Source organism: Vigna unguiculata, chromosome 3 (genome assembly GCF_004118075.2).
Source record: "Vigna unguiculata cultivar IT97K-499-35 chromosome 3, ASM411807v1, whole genome shotgun sequence".
Taxonomy (NCBI): Eukaryota; Viridiplantae; Streptophyta; class Magnoliopsida; order Fabales; family Fabaceae; genus Vigna; species Vigna unguiculata.
In genome coordinates this window covers 34,606,540-34,626,891 of record NC_040281.1, presented here as the reverse complement: position 1 = coordinate 34,626,891, position 20,352 = coordinate 34,606,540, and the positions used below count along the sequence as shown (strand labels likewise).

General features: G+C 38.0%; 2 protein-coding genes across 3 annotated transcripts; one reads left to right on the top strand and one right to left on the bottom strand.

The window, feature by feature from the left end:
• Positions 1–3,715: 3,715 nt before the first annotated feature.
• Positions 3,716–6,053, bottom strand: LOC114177330 (HVA22-like protein c). 2 transcript variants are annotated; one of them, XM_028062622.1, is made up of 5 exons: positions 5,841–6,053; positions 5,693–5,719; positions 5,471–5,593; positions 4,714–4,972; positions 3,716–3,922 (listed from the first exon to the last, which is right to left on the bottom strand). In XM_028062622.1, exons 1-5 carry the CDS (start codon positions 5,906–5,908, stop codon positions 3,854–3,856), a joined length of 546 nt encoding a protein of 181 aa, XP_027918423.1. In that variant the 5' UTR covers positions 5,909–6,053; the 3' UTR covers positions 3,716–3,853. The 2 variants fall into 2 exon arrangements, with proteins under 2 accessions (XP_027918423.1, XP_027918424.1); XM_028062623.1 differs by lacking the exon at positions 5,693–5,719 and having other exon boundaries at positions 3,755–3,922; positions 5,841–6,049.
• Positions 6,054–17,125: 11,072 nt separating this feature from the next.
• LOC114175362 (sporozoite surface protein 2-like) lies at positions 17,126–17,854 on the top strand. The gene is made up of 2 exons (XM_028060138.1): positions 17,126–17,298; positions 17,425–17,854. The coding sequence occupies exons 1-2, from the start codon at positions 17,126–17,128 to the stop codon at positions 17,852–17,854; spliced, it is 603 nt and encodes a 200-aa protein (XP_027915939.1).
• The last annotated feature ends 2,498 nt before the right edge of the window (positions 17,855–20,352 follow it).

The window sequence follows — 20,352 nt, the reverse complement described above, 5'->3', positions numbered from 1 at the left end:
GTATAAAAAAAGAGATTTCATTATAATTTAAAAAATTGAAGTAAAAATACATTTATAATATTTTTTAATTTTAATATATATTTTTTACTTTTATATCTTTTTTAAAAATATTTTTAAATTTTATCAACTAAATTTAATTAACGTTTGCAAAATTAATTGATATTTTGGTTATAATTGTATCTGGTATTCTAATTTGAAATGTATATAATTATAATATTTTTCTCAATATTTGATATTCATGAGACAAACCTTCTTTTAATATTAAATATTTGATAATGTTGTGTTCCTTTACCTTAATTTTGTATTATTTTATAAAAATTAATTAATTGATATTAAAACAGTAAGAAAGTTAGTACAAGTACATACCCGTTATTAGGTGAGGATGGGGTAACACAAAATTTGATACCCGTTGAGTTTAAGTATTGAGATGAAGATTGTAACATCCCGTCCGGATATTATGAATTTAATAAAATAAAAAATAATAATACATCAGCATCATTTATTTCTTAAAAGAAAGAATAATAACGTCACAGTTAATAATACCTCATTTCCCAAAATACGGGAAATTTAAGTCTTTATTTCATATATCGATAATGAAAATTAAGACAAGTATCCGTCAATTATAAAATAAAAAGTTCAAGAACATAAATGTTTACAACTGATTCAAAATCATAAAATAAAATCCCCAAGCTATCCCCTCTTTGTAGCTAAGCCTCACCAGCTCCACCTGCATCATCACATGCTCACATGTACCGCGTACACGATCATTGCCAAACACAAGCAGATAGGGTGAGCTAACAGTTAAAACATACAAGAATATATATATATATATATATATATATATATATATATATATATATATATATATATATATCAATATACACATACATGTTTAACCAATACAATTAATATAACAACAACACTAATTCTTTCTTTATACGGCATGGCCACCACCATATCAAGTATCCTTTATTTTCCCATAGAGTCTCATTCTATTTCCATCACATGGCCACCACCATGTACACTGATGCACCTAATGGAAGTCACGTTACCTTCCCTCCACATGGTCACCACCATGTATGTTAAGTACATCAGGGAACCTCGTTCCATTTCTTTCACATGGCTACCACCATGTTAACAGTGATCTATGTCTTCTATTGAGTATCTCCAGGTGCCTTGCTGTCACACCTATCGGCCACAACCGATAGAGCACGTGCGGAAACATGCTACGGATCACACACCGTAACGCCAGGTGGAGTTCCCAAATACGAACATAGTCCGTAACGTCCCAGGACTACCAAACTCGTCAGCAACCACTAAGGAGGGCAATCCATCTGGACCCATCCGTACTGACCACAACCAGCGCACTCGCACCGGCACACTCGCCAACCCAAGCCACAACTCAAGGTTTCTAATGTTCTTCCGCTATCCTGAGCACACAACTCAAGGAAAGTCATTCCGGGCCACAACCCATAGAATGCCACGTGCTTAACCCCCATCCTGAGCCACAACTCAAAGATAAGTTCCGGGCCACAACCCTTGGAACACCAGCAAGCCCACCAATGAGATATTCTTATAAGCCTTATAGACCATGTTCTATAATTTCCACTTCATCCCATTAATATAGCAATAACACCTGCCGTGGAAGTTTCTCATCCCCTTCACTCCCTTAAAATAGACTCCTTTGTATAACCTGTCCAGCCTATCTCGCATAAGCGAGATCATTCTCGCCTGGGCGAGACTCCCACTCGCCCAAAATTGATATACCTCGTCTAGGCGACGAGTTCAACAATAACCACCAATCTTCCCTCGAGATCTCGCTTAGGCGAGAGGGTCTCGCCTGGGTGAGATGTACTCCCGCTCAAAACAACAATCACCCTCGCCTGCACGAGTTGTTCAACATAAAACACAATCTCATACGATTTCTCGCTTAGGCGAGTCTCACTCGCCTAAGCGAGATGAGCCCTCGCCCAAACTCCAAAACTCTCTGCCCGAGCGATGGCCACGAGCAGATTGAGGATTCGCGTCCCTGCATATCTCGCCTAGACGAGCCTGAGCGAGAATTGTAGGTTAGATTGAGGATTCGCGTCCCTGCATATCTCGCCTAGACGAGCCTGAGCGAGAATTGTAGGTTTTGACGCTGTTTCACGCACACTACAGCAACAGGTTCATCCAAAATACACTCCAAATAGACAGTATAAACATGGGAATTCGGCTTAGCTCTCTCTATAGCTTTCAGAAACAGCCCTCCAAAACCCTACTCTCCTCTCAAATTCTGCCTTTTATAGTCCCTTCTAATTTGGTTAATAAATCTATTCATATTCAGCCACACAACTAAAGTTTAAGCCAAAAAGAAATAAATTTGACTCACCAAGGTTTGAACCCATGACCTTCCCAATGCCAAGTCAAAGCTAACCACTAGGCCAACTTATGTTTCTTGCTACTACACACAATTCAAGCATTATCTCATACAAAACGTGGCGCAACATACCATTAAAACAATAATAACAAAACTAAACACAATTAGCATCCATAGGACTCAAACCCAAGTCCTCTCACACAAAACAAAGTACTCTCAACCATTTAAGCTAGTATTTTTCCACGTCATACATAACATAATTTAATGTCATAAATGCACTAGCCTCCCGCATTTATTAATTTAATTAATTAAATTCGCGGGTCTTACAAAGATGATTTTTTTTTCTTTAGGAACGAGTATAGGATAACGAAACCCGTCATATTGTCATCCCTAGTTAGAGGTAATCTTTAAAACTGTCAAAATGGGTTAAAACACATGGGCCAACCTGACCCATCACAAATTCATGCCGAGTTGGGTTAAATTTTGTTTATAAATTTCAATTTGGATTAATTTTTTACCTAGTCCACTAAAAACCTGACTAACCCGGATTGAACCAGTGGTGAGTCGGATTAGCTCATCAACCCGCAAATAAAGGGTCACACAAGTGTTTTTTATTATGTTAAGCTTTGCATTTGAATTGAGTTGGGTTATCTATAATTTGTTGTTAGATAGTAATTTGTATTTTTGTGATTTTGGTTTATATTTAGAGTTTAACATCATTTTGGATTATATTCAAATTTATTTAGATTTTAATCAAAATTATAATTTAGTTTTTTTTTTTACTGTAAAAAAAATTGCATATTTCTTTTAATTAAGTGAATCAGTAAATTAACCTGTTTAACCCACCAACTCGTAAAGACCAAATTGAATTCAAAATTTTTTTGCTTACTAATAAATAAATCGGATTAGGATAACTCACTGAGTAACAACCCGTGATGAGCCGAACCAAATCAAGTAACCCGTTTTGATATCTTTAAATCTTCACACAAATCTTCACACATATTTTGGTACTAAAAGTGAATAAAATTAGCTTTGGGATTGAGTGATTTAGAGAGAAATATTTAATTCCACAACGTAATAAAAAGACATTAGTAACTGAAAATTTAACATTGGGAAGTTATAACAATATTTTCCGTATAACATTCTAATTACATTAATAACAGATAATATATCTATCTATATATATATATATATAAACATGAGTATAATTTTATAATTATAATTTATACTTTATTTTAGTAAATTATAGAAAATAAATATGCATTGGGATAAAAAAAACTTAAAAATATTTTACCTCTTAATTTATCAAAATATAACTAAATTAATAATTAAAAACTTTAAAAGTAGGGAAGGGTGTTGGAGAATAAGTGACCCATTAACATAGTTCAATATATATGGTCATCATCAAACATCACAAACTATGATAAAATGAAATATTAGCCATGATGCCTTAACAAAGTTCAATATCTTGTTTTAAGAAAACAAAAACAAAGTTCAATATCTATAGTCGTCATCAAAGATCATGTAATTTCCATTCCTCCTTGCCCTGGCCTGTCTGTCATTCTGCACATCAAAACCAATTATGTTTTTCATGGTTTCAATTCCAAACCCAAATGAAGTGAAACACAGTGCTTAAAAATCTCAATAAGTCTAAATTTACTACAAGGGAATCACAAGGAGTCTAAAACAAGTGTACCTCAACTTGTAAATGAAATTTCAGCTTATAATTCCAGCTTTTCTAGCTCAAATGATTCATTCAATGTTCAAAACTAAGATAGATTATGCAACAAATTTCTACAATAAATACCAAGCAGCCAAATCTCCCCCGACTAAGTGCAAATATGTCTAGTGTTTGAAACTCTGGAGAATAAACTCAGTATCATAACATGTTTGATCACATTCAAAAGTACAGTGGCATGCTTACATTTTACCCGAAACCAAGTTTCTATTAAAAAAAATAAAAAACTTTTGAGAACTCAATTAGAAAAATGAAAACTAATCTAAAATTAAGTTTGGTAACTTTAACAATCATGTTTCTGCTAATGTTAAGTTACCTTCGACTTACTTTTGTGAAGGATCCCTTTGTTAATTGTGAGCTGAAGTGCATTGGAATTCATGCTAGTTTTAAATGAAATACAAACAAGACTTATACAAGACACTTATCTCCCATGCTAGTCTGTTATTGTCCACAAATCTGATTTTCGTTCATAAATAAATGTTGCATATTTAGAATTAAACAAGGGGTAATATGCTGATTCTGTGTAACATGCAATAGTCCAAAAAACCACAAGAAATATCATAACTTTGAAGCAGGACCAGTTATTCTGGACTAAAAGCATTAGTAATATGTGTACCTTGTTTATAAGTCTTTCAAAGGCCTCTGTACCATGTTCTTCCATGTATCTCTCAGCAGCACTCAAAACATCATCTGACTCACTGAATAAGGACTTCTTTTGGGGAAAATACCAGATTTGTGAGCCTTGTGGAATTGGGATTTGTGGGTTCATATAGAATGGTCTGATGTAATTTCTGTACACAACTGCAGCCCCATTGAAGTGAGGCAGAACCAACCAACAACTGAATATCAACTTGGCAAAGGGCCAAATGGGAAGCCTGAAATTAGTACCAAAATATTATATTCGAGAAATAACACTGTAACAGATGTAAAGCAAAGAAAACAAAAAACAGAAACCACAGCAAAGACTATTATGTATCCTCACTCACAATCTTTACCCAAATATAAGCACAAAAAGAGACAAAGTTCAAGGCATTTTAGACAAATGGGACAATTTTCACTAGATCAGTTCCACTTGGCCCAATTTCATTTGTGTGAACCTACTCTTATCCTTATTCGAAATTCTTCAAACTATTTTGACATATAATAACTAGAAGGTACCAAAACCAAGAAAATGTGAGACGTGAAACTCTTTATATACTCCAAAAATTACAACTGTGGTTAAATTGTGAAGCGACTATGATAGGGCAATGTTTGCTCCTTGTCCTTCTAAAGGAATAGAGAGAGAACATTAAATAATGGATCATTTATAAGTTATATGGCATAAAAAATGAAGGTGTAATGTCTGAAACATGACCATTAGAAGAGGAACTCACACTTCAAGAACTTTTGCAAATGTGAGCTCAAAGAGTGTTAGAATGGAATAAAGAATCCAATACGTGAGCCATTGTTGATCATCAGCAGCAGACTTGGTCTCGATCGCCTTAATTGAAGCATATCTGACCATGGAGGCAAAAGGGTAGGCATAAAAGTTGAAAATTCAGACACATTCATTTCCCAAACGAAAGAAATACAAGAAAAGAAGCAGCACTACTTACAAAGGGTAAGCAAGCGTAACCAAGGGTCTGGAGAAAACGTCAATTATAGAATGCATTTAGTAAAAGAACAACAAAATGATTGCCATAACTTGAGCAAGAGTGAAAAAAAAAAGAGTATATGATTTGGAAAAGAAGAGAGGAGATTTACAGAGCAAGAACGTCGAAGTTGTTGAAGACAACTTGAAGAAAGTGGTTGTTGTTGTCCGAGGCACCCATACTTTGCAACGAAAGTTGTTTTGTTTTCTACAGCTTCAAAGTGAGAAATTGAAGCGAGAAAGTGAAGAGGGAAGAAGAAGAAGAAGGTGAGAGAGAAGAGGTTTGGAAAAGAGTGAAAAAAGTAAGAAAGAAAATGCGGGAAAGTTGGCAAACAGCCAAAGTTGTCTTTGAAAATAACATTCGTTTTGGACACAATCTATTGCGCACGGCCAACGAGGCACCGAATTACACTTTCTTTTCCACTCTCTCTGGTCCTTGGTGTAGACTTTTAGTTTTTCTAGGATATAATCTGTAACCACATATATATATATATATATATATATATATATATATATATATATATGGTTTAATGATCACTTTTTTTATTAATTCTGTTAAAATTATTTAATTTAGTTTTACAATTTTTTGTCTTAATGTAATTTTTATTTTCGTTAAAAATAGAGATTAAATATATTTTTAATTTTGATTCAAAATTAAAATTTATTATGTCTTAAATTTTAATATATTTTAATTCTTAAATTTTAAAAATGAATGGGGATAATTTTTTAAATCACATGACATTAATTTTTTTGACATTTGAGACTCATTTGAGTCAGAAAGTGTCAAGAAATAGTGTAAACAAATTAAATGTCAACCTGAAATTTGTGTGACATGTCAAATTAATTTAACCTAATTGATTTAAAAGAACTATATTTATTTTATTTTAAAATTTAAGGACAAAAATTATATCATTTTTAAGATATAGACTAATTTTTATTTTGCTCCCAAGTTTTAGGAATTAAATATATATTTAACCTTACAAATAACTTACAAATAATTAATGTGATATATTTAGAGTCGTCAAAGTGGATTATAACCTGCGAGCTAACTCAGCCCACCATAGGTTCAAACTGGGTTGGATTGAAAAAAAATAAATTTTTTTAATACAGATCAAAATTAGCTCACTAAGAACCCGACTCACCTGGGTTCAACCCATAGTGAGCCGAGTTGGCTCACCAACTCACCAGTAATTTCTAAATAATATTAAATTATATTATTGAAAACCTAAAACCCTAAACTAAATGCACTTCTCTCTAATCTGTGCTTCCTGGTTCAAACATACAATGGCATTTGCACCTCTCGTCTTCTTCACTATTGCTCCCAGGCTCCATAGTTTGTTCCTCCTTCGATCGTGATCGCGATCCTTCACACGCTTTCTTTTTTGATAGGGTCCTCTCCTGCTTCGCTAGCTTCACTAATTTGACATTGTTGCTCCTCCGAGAGTGATCGTTCACAACCTAGTTTGTTTCCATTAATGCCATACACACATTTATGCACCAACCTCAATTATACACCCATTTTATCCATCCAATTAAACTTAACTCTAAATTGAAACTTGGAACACGACCACAACCACAAACTACCTACAATTCATAACAAAACCCAATTCTTACCTCAATTCTCTGTTACCAAATTCAGTTCACTACCAAATCTTATACTTAACTAATTTTAATATATCTTTTCATCATTCAATTTCGATACATAATTTCACCAAATTCCTTTAACTCAAGCACCAACATTTCCAATTTAGTTATCCTCCTTTTTCCCATTTCCCTATTTCAGATTATTAGACCACTACCAAGAACTCATTACAAATCTCTACATCAATTTACTGTAAGCGCACCCTCACATCCCATGCATTGCTTAGTTCATCACTAACCCCTGTTCATTTATTTTTATCTCCTTGTCACACTTAATTTCCTTTCAACTCAACTCACTAATAACTCTCTCTCAACCACCCAATCAAATTTCCAGAATAATACTTCTTCACCACTATCGCCTAACGTCCAATAAGATGCCGCTAGGCGACACATGTAAGACCCGGAAAATTTAAATAATTAAATAAATAATTATTTAATAAATGCGGGTAGTAGAAGCCTTTATGGCATTTAATGTAAATTGTTGTGATGTGGAAAAATACTAGCTCAAATGGTTGAGAGTACTTGATTGTGTGAGAGGACTTGGGTTCAAGTCCTATGTATACCAATTGTATGATATTTTAACTTGGACATTATTTTAATGATTGATTTAACGTGAGTATTGGTAATGTAATCCTAAAATTATAGGAATTATCACGAAACATGTATTGGTTGAATTGGTTATGCATTGACTTTGTAATTGAGTGGTTGTGTGTTCAAACCTTGTTAAGAACGGATTAAACATTCTTTTTGCCAAATTTTCTTTTGGCATGAATGAGAAGGGTCATAAAACCCTAGCCGTCAGAGGGAGCAACCAGAAGGTTTGGAAAACCAAGTGCAGAGAGTGTTTGGTGTGTGAATGGAGAATTTATGGTTCGTGGAGAAAGCAAAGAATAGGAGAATTGTGGTGGTTCTTAGAAGCAAAAGGAAGAAGGTGTGTGAAAGAAGAGCAATGATTTCAATTGGAGCAAGAATTCCAGGTAAGGGGAGTTGTTCTGGCATGATTTTACTCGTATTGGATGCATTATTGTAGGACATGATTGAATGCATGAGAATTCCTCTTATTCTTGCTGATTTTCGAGGGTTTCTGCCCAGAAACCGCCTGGCGGTAATGCATGTGCTGCTAGGCAACTCATCTTGTCTGGCCCAGTTTCATGGGTTCTGGTATGAACCGCCTGGCGACGACGTGGACCCGCCAGGCGACGTGCAGTGGTTGTATGGATTCTTTTCATTTTTTTGTAAAATTGTGCGTGGAGGATTCCTTGTTAGATTGCTATATACATGTAATTGCTTGATATGATATTCTTGTTACTACTATGATGACTATGTATTAATTTGGAGTTGCAAACATGAGAGAGTTCATGTTACCATTGTTGAATGAACCTGAATCTTTGGGAATAAGTGTAAACTATGATGGGTTAGGGATTTTGATGATATGGATTGCGTATGTATGAGGAAATTGAGAAATTTTGTAATAATGTCGTGTTTGGATATGACTGGAGTGAATTTTAGACCATAGGATTTCAGGTGCTGGAAAACTTTGGGATTTTTCTTACCCAGGCACTGATGTGCCACCTGGCGACATCTTATTGGCTGCCAGGCGATGGCAGTGTGGGATTACCATTTTGGCAGTTTCGTGGAATGGTGGTTAGTGAGACTCTTGGAGATGGAATTAGACGAGTATTAAAATTGTAGTATGGGACTACAATTAACGTAGAGGTCAATTACAACTAAATAAATGATGAGAATAAGATGAATAAATCATATAAGGAAAATTGGTGTGGTGATTAGTAACAAGGAGGTTTGGAGGTCCAAATATTTGGAGGTAAGAGGGAAAAGGGTGTAACACATTAGGAATTGGTTGAGAGTTAGAATACTGCATTGTATGGAAGTGTGAATCATGGGCTCTTAGTGAGGCAGTGATATGGGGATTGGAAAGTGATTAAGTATTGAATAATACGAAAATAGATGAACCAGTAGGATAAATTAAGGATGGACAGTTTTGTTGGGTATGGTACGTAGTAATGAATTAGTGATGTCTAATTGCAGAATTGAACTTGAATTAAGTGGATGAACAATGTTCATACATATAGCTATCCGAGATGGAATTTGTAACATCCCGTTAGGATATTACTGATTTTTAATAAAATAAAGAAATAAATTAAAAACACTGTGTCCACCATGCGATGAATCGCCTAAGCTATGTCATCAGCTCCAACAATGTTCCTTATCCTCCTGTTAGCCATAGCTTGTGCGCGCCACATATTACAACTGTTCACACACACAGCTCAAATTAGGATTTCTCATCCAAAAATAGTACAACAATACAAACAGTTAGTCATGCAAGCGTAACACGATAAGCTCACTCCCCATAGACCCCAAAAATCATTTTGAAAACCATTGCTCTGATACCAAATGTAACATACCGTCAGGATATTACTCATTTTTAATAAAATAAAGAAATAAATTAAAAACACTGCATTTAATAATACCTCATTTTCCCAAAACGCGGGAAAATTTAAATCTTTATTAAATAATTAAACAACGTTCAAATCCATCAGTCACCAAAACCAAAATCAAATGTTATAATAGCACCCATAAGGGTTTACAACTGATCTCAAAACCAAAGAAAAATAAAGCATAAGATTTCCCCGAGCTATCCCCTCTCCGCAGCTAAGCTTCACCAGAACCACCTGCATTAACATCATCTACTCCCGTGTGTACCGCGTACACGATCATCGCCAATCACAAGCAGATAGGGTGAACTTAACAGATAAAGCATATAATAAATTACAGTTATATACATATTCAACACATCACTATAGATAGCACAAACATCCCAAATGACTTCCATCTTTTGAGTTCCTATCACCTGGCCACAACTAGGTTATTCGTGTTCTACGTCTTCTAATGATTATTTCAAGATGATTTGCTGCCAACCTATCGACCACAACCGATAGAGCACGTGTGGGAAACCATTGCTACGGATCATACATTGTAACGCCAGCTGGAGTTCCCAAATACGAGTATAACTCGTAACGTCCCAAGACTACCAAACTCGTCAGTCAACAACTGAGGAGGGCAATCTATCCGGACCCATCCGTACTCACCACAACCAACACACTCACACCGGCAACACTCGCCAACCCGAGCCACAACTCAAGGGTTCCTCGTGTTCATCCGCCATCCCGAGCCACAACTCAAGAGATGCTATTCTAAGCCACAACTCAAGGAATACCACGTGCTTAACCCCTATCCTGAGCCACAACTCAAGGGATACGTTCTAAGCCACAACTCAAGGAACACCAGCAATCCCACCTTTAAAGCATCACTAAAAGCCTTGTAGAGTATACCTACGAAATCAACAACTCCAAGCTGCAACAGTAAAAATCGCCTGGCGGGGACACGTGCCGCCAGGCGCTGCCAGCTCCCAGACCGCCTGGCGGGTGTCGCGTACCGCCAGGCGCACAACGTCTATAAGTCATCCTTGCTGCAGGTTCCACCTGGCAGAAGGTCACTCACTACCAGGCGCACGCGGTTCAGCAGTCCCCTGTTGGGAGGCCATCACCTGGCGGAACAACTCATGCCGCCAGGCGTATGCGAACCAGATGCCCTTTGTTTACCCATCTCTCGCCTGGCGGATTCACACCGTTGCCAGGCGCCGCATCAGTACAACAACACTCCAATTTGGGTTTTCCAACTCGGATTTTCAAGGTTCACACATTCTAGCACATACTGCACTTCTCACTAAATGTATCACAACAATTCTCATAGACTTGGCTAGTCACAATGTACCTACACTCATTGGAGTACCTTAATTGAAACCATTTTCACTTTCTAGACTCCCGTAAGTTTCCCCTACTCACAATTCCAATCCTGTATTAGTGTTGCTACTACTATTTAGTATAATCCATCAGTTTCTTTAAATAGTACCTATGTTCTTACGAGAATTGTTCCCCTTACTCCCCCTTTATAGCTTACTTAACTATAAAATTTTATCCCGCTATCTTATGTACCTATTTCCACCAATCTTAGGTATTCATTACTGCATTCCAAATAGGCCCCTCAAGATCGTGTATTACACTCACGCCAGTTTATGCCTCATACCAGAATCTCAATTACTTTTATTCCTTATTATTCTCATGTACTCATATCCATATAACCTATCTACCATTTAGGTAGTTTCATTTCATAGGCTCACAATCCCATGACCTTAGGCTCCATCATAATGAACCCATTCTCACAAAAAAACTTCCTCAGACCCTCAACTCCGTCTCAGCCAAGAAAACGCAACCTCTGCACTGGCGCCTGGCGGCGCGGAGCTTGCCGCCAGGCGGTGCATTAGTTCTAGAAATTTCTAGATTTTCGCACTGCACCAACAAGATTCCAAATCTTTGCCCAATTCTCATGAAATTTCACAAACATAAAGTTCCTTATATGAACTGTACCTACTCCATAAATTTTCCCCTCAGAATTGCCACACAAATGGATTTCACAGTATCAAATCCCCCAACTTTTCAACCTTAATACCTAGTTGCATTGTTTCATTCAATTAAACCTCAATACCAGAACAAGATCATCCAATTCATCATATATTGTATATCATTAACAAAAAGAATACAAAATCGCGGAGTACAGCTCCCCTAACCTAGATCCTTTAGCTTAAAACTTTGACAATTGAGAAGTTCTCCTTTGATCACCAAACCCTCCTTGGTTCCTCTCTATTCAGCCCCTACACCTCACTCAACCTCACCACTCTCAATAATTCGTGCCCTCTTTTCTGATTAAGATTCCAGCTTGCCAAAACCCTCCACTTTACTACAATTGGCCTTTTATATTGTGCCTTATTACTAGGTTAATCACCAAAAACGTGTTAAGGCACAATTGATGATGTTAATTACCATTTATTGGAGCTTTATGGTCGGTTTTGCAGCCACCCTTGGCTGCCCATTCCTCTTGGGTTTACGTTAACCCTTCACATTCAAATCAAAACCCCAAAGTGGCAAAATTAAAGTTTAATTTAAGTTCTCCAAGACTTGAACCCATAACCATGCAATTGCCAAATCAATGTCAACCATCATGACAATTTATATTTCATGCTAACTCTCACAATTCAAACATTATCTCATACAAAACACGATTAAACATATTATCAAAACAATAATAATTAAATCCACACAATTGACATACATAGGACTCAAACCCAAGTCCTCTCACACAATTAAAGTACTCTTAACCACTTGAGCTAGTACCTTTCCACATCATACCAATCAAAATTTAATCTCATAAATGCTTTTCCCTCCCGTATTTATTAATTAATTAATTATTTAATTAATTAAATTCCACGGGTCTTACAAAATTATATGAATGGTACCTAAAGCTACGAAGTTAAGCAATAATTATGCAATAAGTATGATTGAATTGGAATAAGGATTGGATTAAGTTAGGATCAATTATGGGTGCTAAAACTAGTGAAGTTTCACTACTGGTATAGCGCCTAGCGGCGCGGGTGTGGCCGCCAGGCGGTAGGCTATCAAAGGTGCTATCTGCAACAGGTGGCGCCTGGCGACAAGGTATGATCCGCCAGGCGATAGACCTTACAAAAGTGGGTCTGTGAGAGGCTGGTGCCTGATGACGAGGAGGTTTTGCCTGGCGGTCTGCACAGGCATTTCGCCTGGCGGCGCTTAGGCTGCGCCAATCGATAATGCTACTGATTTGGTCGCGTGCGTTGTTTGTACGCATTGATGCAGACTTGGATCAGGAGATGTTGTGCCATGAGCGGGTAGGTTCATGGATGGTGGTGAACACGTGATGATATAAGTGGGGAGATTCATATCCTGTTACTCTCGTGTGGGGATACGAGCGGGTAGGTTCGTATGTTCCGTGCGCACACTTGAAAGATGATGCGTGTAAGGAGGTACATAGTTGGTGGATCACGTGTGTTGGACTATAGGCGGGCAGGTCCGTAGAGTAGAACTACGAGCGGGGAAGTTCGTAGAGCAGGACTACGAGTGGGGAGGTTCGTAGAGGTAGGACGACGAGTGGGCATGTTCGTGTGAGCATCATAAATCCCAAGTCCAAGGCTAACTATTTGTGTGATTTGAAGGTTGAAAAGCCTTAGGGTATTAAGGTCTTGGCCAAGAACTAACTAGAGCAGTTAGGTGTATTGTTAATTTTATTAACTTATTTGTTAATTCTTTATGAGCTCACCCTTTCTGTTTGTGTTTGGCGATGATCGTGTGATTCGTTACACGAGAGCAGAGGATATTATAGGTGATGTTGGTGATGCGTAGAGACGTAGAGAGGGCTAGCTCGGGGACTTTTGAGCTAGGGATTTTTTTATGATGTTCTTTTATTTCATCGGATTTTGAAAACTTGTAATCAAATTATTATTTTAGTTATGTTAAAAATATGGCACGTTGAACAATAATTCAAATTTTCCCGCGTTTGGAAATAATAAAATTATGTCGTTTGATCTTCATTTCCAATTTATTTATTTTAATTAAGTAATATCTAGTCGGGACGTTACATCACATCAGTACCTAGGTAAAACCTAGGTTTTGTACGCCTGCGAACACCAATATTTTAACCTTCAAATTCAGTCATTCACCAATGAACCAATCTTTTAAAATTAATCAATTTCTTTGTATATGTTCAACCCTCAACATCATACTAACCCAACCAAAACCTATTCTCCAAAAATTCAGATTCATTCACCAACTTTAACATGAACTCTTCATGTTTACATTCCCAATTCAATTTACAAGCATCACAATAATAGCAAAAACATAACTTCAAGCATTTATACAGACATAACAATCTGACTGGGAAGTCACCACATCACAAAATCCACAAAACACAATGAAAATAGGATCAATCACCGCGCGTTGCCTAGCGGTTCCCCTTCGCTGCCAGGCGGTTCATAATAGAACCCAGAAAACTGGGTTGAAAGGATGTGTTGTCTAGCGGCACATTCATCACTGCTAGGCGGTTTCTGGGCAGAAACCTAGAAACCTTCGAGAAATAGAGTAAAAGATAAGGATTCATGCAATTGGGTCATGGAAATTAACAATACATTACGCAAATTAATAAACAAGTAGGAGCAGCTCTCCTTACCTGAAAATCTTTGCCCCAATTGAGTTCCTTACTCTTCTTTCACACTCCTTCTTCCCTTTGCTTCTAATAACCACAAGAAATCTCCTCCTCTTTGATTTCTCCAAGCACCCAGAACCTCTCCATTCTCACTCCAAATTTCTCTACACTCTTCCAGAACTATTCCCCTTCCCTATCCTTTTCCACTTCTATTTTAATTAAATTAATTAAAAAAATGAAAATAATTATTTTAAGGTTTATTAGCCATCAATTCTCATTAACTTGATTGTTTTTCAGACCTTCTGGCTTCTCACTTTGACAACTAGGATTTTTTACCCTTCTAATTCATGCCAAAAAGAAATTTGGCAAAAAAAGGAACCTATTTCGCATAAGTTAAGGTTTAAACCTACATCCATGGCAATATCAATTCAATGCACAACCAATTCAACCCATTTATGTTTCATGATAATTTCTACACCTTTAGGAATATAATATCACGCACCAATATAAAACATATCACTAAAATAACACAATTTGGCATACACGTGACTTAAACCCAAGTCCTTTCAACACAATCAAGTACTCTCAACCATTTGAGCTAGTACTTTTCAACGTCATAAAGACTAGTAATTAATGTCATAAAGACTTTCATTACCCGTATTTATTAAATAATTATTTATTTAATTATTTAAATTCCTCGGGTCTTATATTCTTTTCTTGTCCTCCACGACTTCTACCACCAGGATCTCCTCAGCCTTGAATGTTTTGAGTATAGGGAACCTTCTTCTCCTTAAAGGTTGCCTTTGCTTGAAGTGCTTGATCGAGAGACTCCTTCTTCTTTTTCCTTCTCCGCTGCTCATGCACCTCAAGCGACCGACAATCTCTTCCATCGGGAGCATTGACAAGTCCTTCGACTCCTCGATCGCACAAACAATATTCTCAAAGTCGTCGGTTAACGACCTTCAAATTTTCTCCACCACTCGACAAGTGGGCAATGTCAACACGAGAGACGTACTCGACAACCCCTTCAACCTCTTTCATCCTCATGCTTTCAAGCTCGCCTCTAAGAGTTTGAAGCATGACTTGTTTCACACGATTATCCCCTTTGTATGCCTTCTCTAGTATATCTAATGCTTCTTTTGAAGATTTAGCATTTAATATCTTCTCAAAGCTAGACTCATCGACATCTCGGTATAACACGTATAGAGCTGCTTTTTCCTTCATTCATGATGCTCTCAATGCAGTGAGTTGGGAATTCGAACAACCTTCAGTGTCTGCTGGCTCTTGGTGCCCATTTTCAACTACTTCCCTTATTTCTTGGGAACCAATGATGACCTTCATTTGTAGACTCTAATTGCCATAGTTGACGCCTTTTGATAACTTCAGTAGGGGCATGTTGTTAGCAAAGTTGGCCATCTCGATCAAACTCTCTAACTATTAAACACTCTCTCTATATCCAATTTGTTGACAAACAAGTGTCTCTGGATAAAGACTCTTTATATTCAAATTTGTTGTATTTTATAATGAACACTATATGGTCCTTTTATAAACCCTTTAACTTGACTATTTAACCACATACATTAAATATAACTACTACCAAACCACAATAAATAGACCTACCCAATTACTACTAAAATACTATTAATGAACTCTTAGTCTTAAAGCATTTTACCAACTACCCACATTTAAGTTTACCTAACATAAACCTGAAATTACAACGTGTGTTCGTTTATGTTAATATTCATGTTACTTAAATGCAGTGAATCAATATGCTTGAAGAATGCTCCTAACATTCCTGCAAAAAATTTCTATGCTTTGACTCGCTTAGACGAGAACAAAGCAAAATATCCTATGTTGATATTTGGGGATGCAAAATGATTGGTGATATGCATGGTTGATAAAGTTTTTCTAAAGCAAAGTTGATAAAGTTTTTCTTATTAGTTATTAGTTAGATGTAATCACAAATTGAGTTTTATCTTAAAACTCAATTTATAAATTTGGTTTCAGAAAAGGATGTCCATAAATTTGCTTTAATAACTTTAATCCACCTTAATAACTTTACTTATAATATTGGTTTCAAAACTAATAACTGATATATAAACATTTCTAGTTGTTGAATATTGTTTCTATAATATTAACTTAACATGGTTGTGTTAAATCCTTATTCCTTAGCTTTTCTTCGGTTAATTACTCGCAAGCACAGGTGCAATATATCCCCCTTTGCTTTGGTGCTACTCTGATCAATTATCATTTCTGCATTTTGTCACGTTTTGAGACATTTTAATTTTTGTTTAAAAAAGGTTATAACCATATGGTTATTTTGTTCTTATGAACCCTTCTCCATACACTCTCTTTATTCTTATAAACCCATTTGGCCTGCATACTTGACATTAAAGGAACTATTTATTGTCCATGAAAGTTTATTAATGTACATACACATTATTTGTTATGAGTAGAGGTATCAATTTGGCCCCTAGCCCATGGGCCAGCCCTGACCCACTCTTCATAAAGTCCCCTTTTAGGAGGCCCCCAAATGAGGGGGCAAAAAAAAAGCCCTTACCCCCAAAACCCCATCTCTAGTGGGTTAGGGCTAGGGCTAAGATGGGTTAGCCCCCCTAAATAATACTACATTAAGCCATAGTTAAAGATCAAGTCGAGTGACCCGGACATGGCTGATGACCCGGACGGGCTCGACGACCCAGAAGAGCCAAATGACCAAGACGGGCCCAACGACCAAGATGAGCCCGACGACCAGGACGGGCCTCACAACCCAGACATGCTCGACTACACGGACGGACCCGATGACCCAAACGGGCCTGACAACCCGAACGAGCCAAATGAGTCTGATGACCCGGACGAGCCCTACGACCCAAACGAGCCCGATGATCCATACAAGCCCGACGACCCGAACGGGCCCGACAACCCGGATGGACCCGACGACCCAAACGGGCCCGACGACACGGACAGACCCGACGACACGGACGGGCACGATGACTTGGACGAGCCCAATGACAAGGACGGGCCCCATGATTCGGTTGGGCCTGACGACTCGGAAGGGCCCGATGACCTAAACGAGCCCAACGACCCGAACGGGCCCAATCACCTGGATGGGCCCGATGATCCAGATAGGCCTAATGACTCGAACGAGCCCGATAACCCAGATGGGCCCGGCGACCCGGATGGGCCCAACGACATGTACGGGCCTAATCGGGTCATTGGGCCTGTCCGGATCATCGGGTCCGTATGGGTCGTTGGTCCCGTTCGGGTTGTCGGGCTCGTCCGGATCGTCGGGCCCGTTCGGATCGTTGGGCCCGTCGAGGTCGTTTGGCCCGTCCGGTTCGTCGGGCTCGTCGGGTCGTCAGGCTCGTCGGGTCGTCGGGCTCATCCGGGTCGTTGAACCTGTTCGGATCGTTGGGCCCGTCTGGGTCGTCGGGCACGTCTAGGTTGTATGGCCCATCTGGGTCGTCGGGCCCATCGAGCTCGTCAGGCCTGTCTGGGTTGTCGGGCCTGTCTGGGTTATCGGGCCTGTCTATGTCGTTGGGTCCATCTAGGTCGTCGGGCCCGTCTGGGTCGTAGGACCAGTTCGTGTTGTCGGGTCCATACGGGTTGTCGGGCTTGTTTGGTTCATAGGGCTTGTCCGGTTCGTCTGGTCCGTCCGGATCGTCGAGCCCGTCCGGGTCGTCGAGCCCGTCTGGGTCGTCAGGCCCGCCCATGTCGTCGGGCCCGTCCGTGTTGTCGGGTTTGTCTTGGTTGTCGAGAATGTTCGGGTCGTTGGGCTTGTTTGGATCATCGAGTCCGTTCGAGGAGTCATTCTTGTCGAGGTCATCGAGCAGGTCCGAGTTGTTAGACCTATTCGGATCGTCATGCTTGTCCGATTCGTTGGGCCTGTCCCACATATAGTAATATATTTTAAAAAATAATATATTTTTCATGTGGAAGATGAAAGCCCATGGGTTGGCCCTGACCCACAGGACTTTTGTAGGGTTTTTGGCCCTGTGGACTTCTTTGTTGAGGGTTTTTTTTCAATGTGGATTTTTTTGGCCCTAGCCCACATGGACCAGGGTCAAACCCTATGGGCTGGGCCAAATTGACACCTCTAAATATGAGGTATAGGTAAGTGTGGATGAACTTCGACTCTTGATCAAAGGTGATGATCCTTATGATGACAAAGTGATCATGATGAAGTTGCACCACTACAATCTCAAACTTCTGGTTGTCACTGAAGGAGCACAAGGCTGTAGATACTACACCAAGGTTTTTATCCATAAATAAAAACTTGCATAATCTCTCTATTCTATATATTTTTGCAACCACAATGTTTTCTTACTGATAAATGTTGTTGAGGATTAAGTCACAAATGTGTTTGTGGTGTACACATTTTGTCCTAAACACATTAAACGAAACCCCTCTCTATTTTCTAAGCCAAAAGAGGTTGATTCTATTTAATCATGTAGCATGTTCCTCTTTGTCACTTGGGACTTCAAAAGATGGGTTGTTGGTTTTAAAGTGGAACAATATATACAACCGGAGCATGTGATTCTTTTGTAGCAGGACTATTAAGCATTGTGGCTGCAGACGATCACTTCTATAAGGTCACAAAAATATTACTTATTCAGTTACTTGCATCACATGTGAACAAATTTCCCGGTCTTAGTTAATTTCTTGAGATTCAAGGCATCACATGCAAACATTGTGTATAACCAACCCTTTTAAAGTTGTAGTTATAATTCATGATCTATGTATTATCTTGAGAAATTGAAGTTGTGTTCCTTGTACCATTTTTAGGATGAGAAAAGATTGAGGGAGACTCTTGGTTTTGCAAATGAATGAAGTGTTGTCACAGTGACAAGGAAAGGAGTCATATCTTCACTACCCACAAAGGATGTTGTTCTCATACTTCTGTTCTCCTACTTCGATTCATAGATGTTTGTGTTGACATAAAGTACTGAATTGTTGATTTTAGATCTCCTCGTTGGCTAATCTCATGGGATCTAATGTCATAACATCTGTTGAGGATTACATTTTTAATTGCTTCAATGTTTATTTTATTTGATAAGTATGAAGCAATTTATGTATGATGTTTATAGGTAAAGAAAATGATACCATTTATCAACTGAGGAAGAACTGATGAAACAAATAGTTATAACAATTTACATTGATTCAATTCAAAGACTCAACAGGTAGTGGATTTAAATTTAATCATTTTAGTTTTTATGCACTACTTATGGTTGGATTAAATCCAAGCAGCTTACATCGGTGCAATTCAAAAACTCATTGGGCACAAATCCAAGCAAGACTCCATCCATCAATTTTTACCCTTGACCGTTTTATATGAAACTTCTCTTTTGTAGAGACAGTGGTAATTGTGCAACGCTGTGTATTCTTCGGTGAACTTTGTTGAAGATTTGAGGAACGAAAAATATTTTTTGTGGTGCGTAATAGGTAAAATGTTAAAGGTAAGATTCCGCAAATTAAAATCCGGAAAATCTAATTTGGAAAAATGCTTTCCAAAAATCTGATCCAGAATAAATAACCATACGAGGTGAGAAATAATTTTCTGGACATTTATTTCTGAAAGAGTAAAATATCATTCTGAAAATATTAATCCGAATATAGTAGAGGTGACCGTGAAGTTTGGAAAACGAATTCCGTATGGTATTGTGATTTGGAAAATTCCGGAATTGATGTGCTGTGAGTTACGGAATGCTTTATCTGGTAGCATAGATATGCTTTCTGGAAAGGCCATTTCAAAGAGTGGAAATGATAATTCAAGAAGAACGTCCGGACGAGTTGGACGACGTTTGATATTAGTGGCTTGTTGGAGCTGAAACAGAAGAGGTATTATCTTCGCAACTCGATAAAGTTGAAGCTGGTGAATTCGAAAATCGGCAAGCT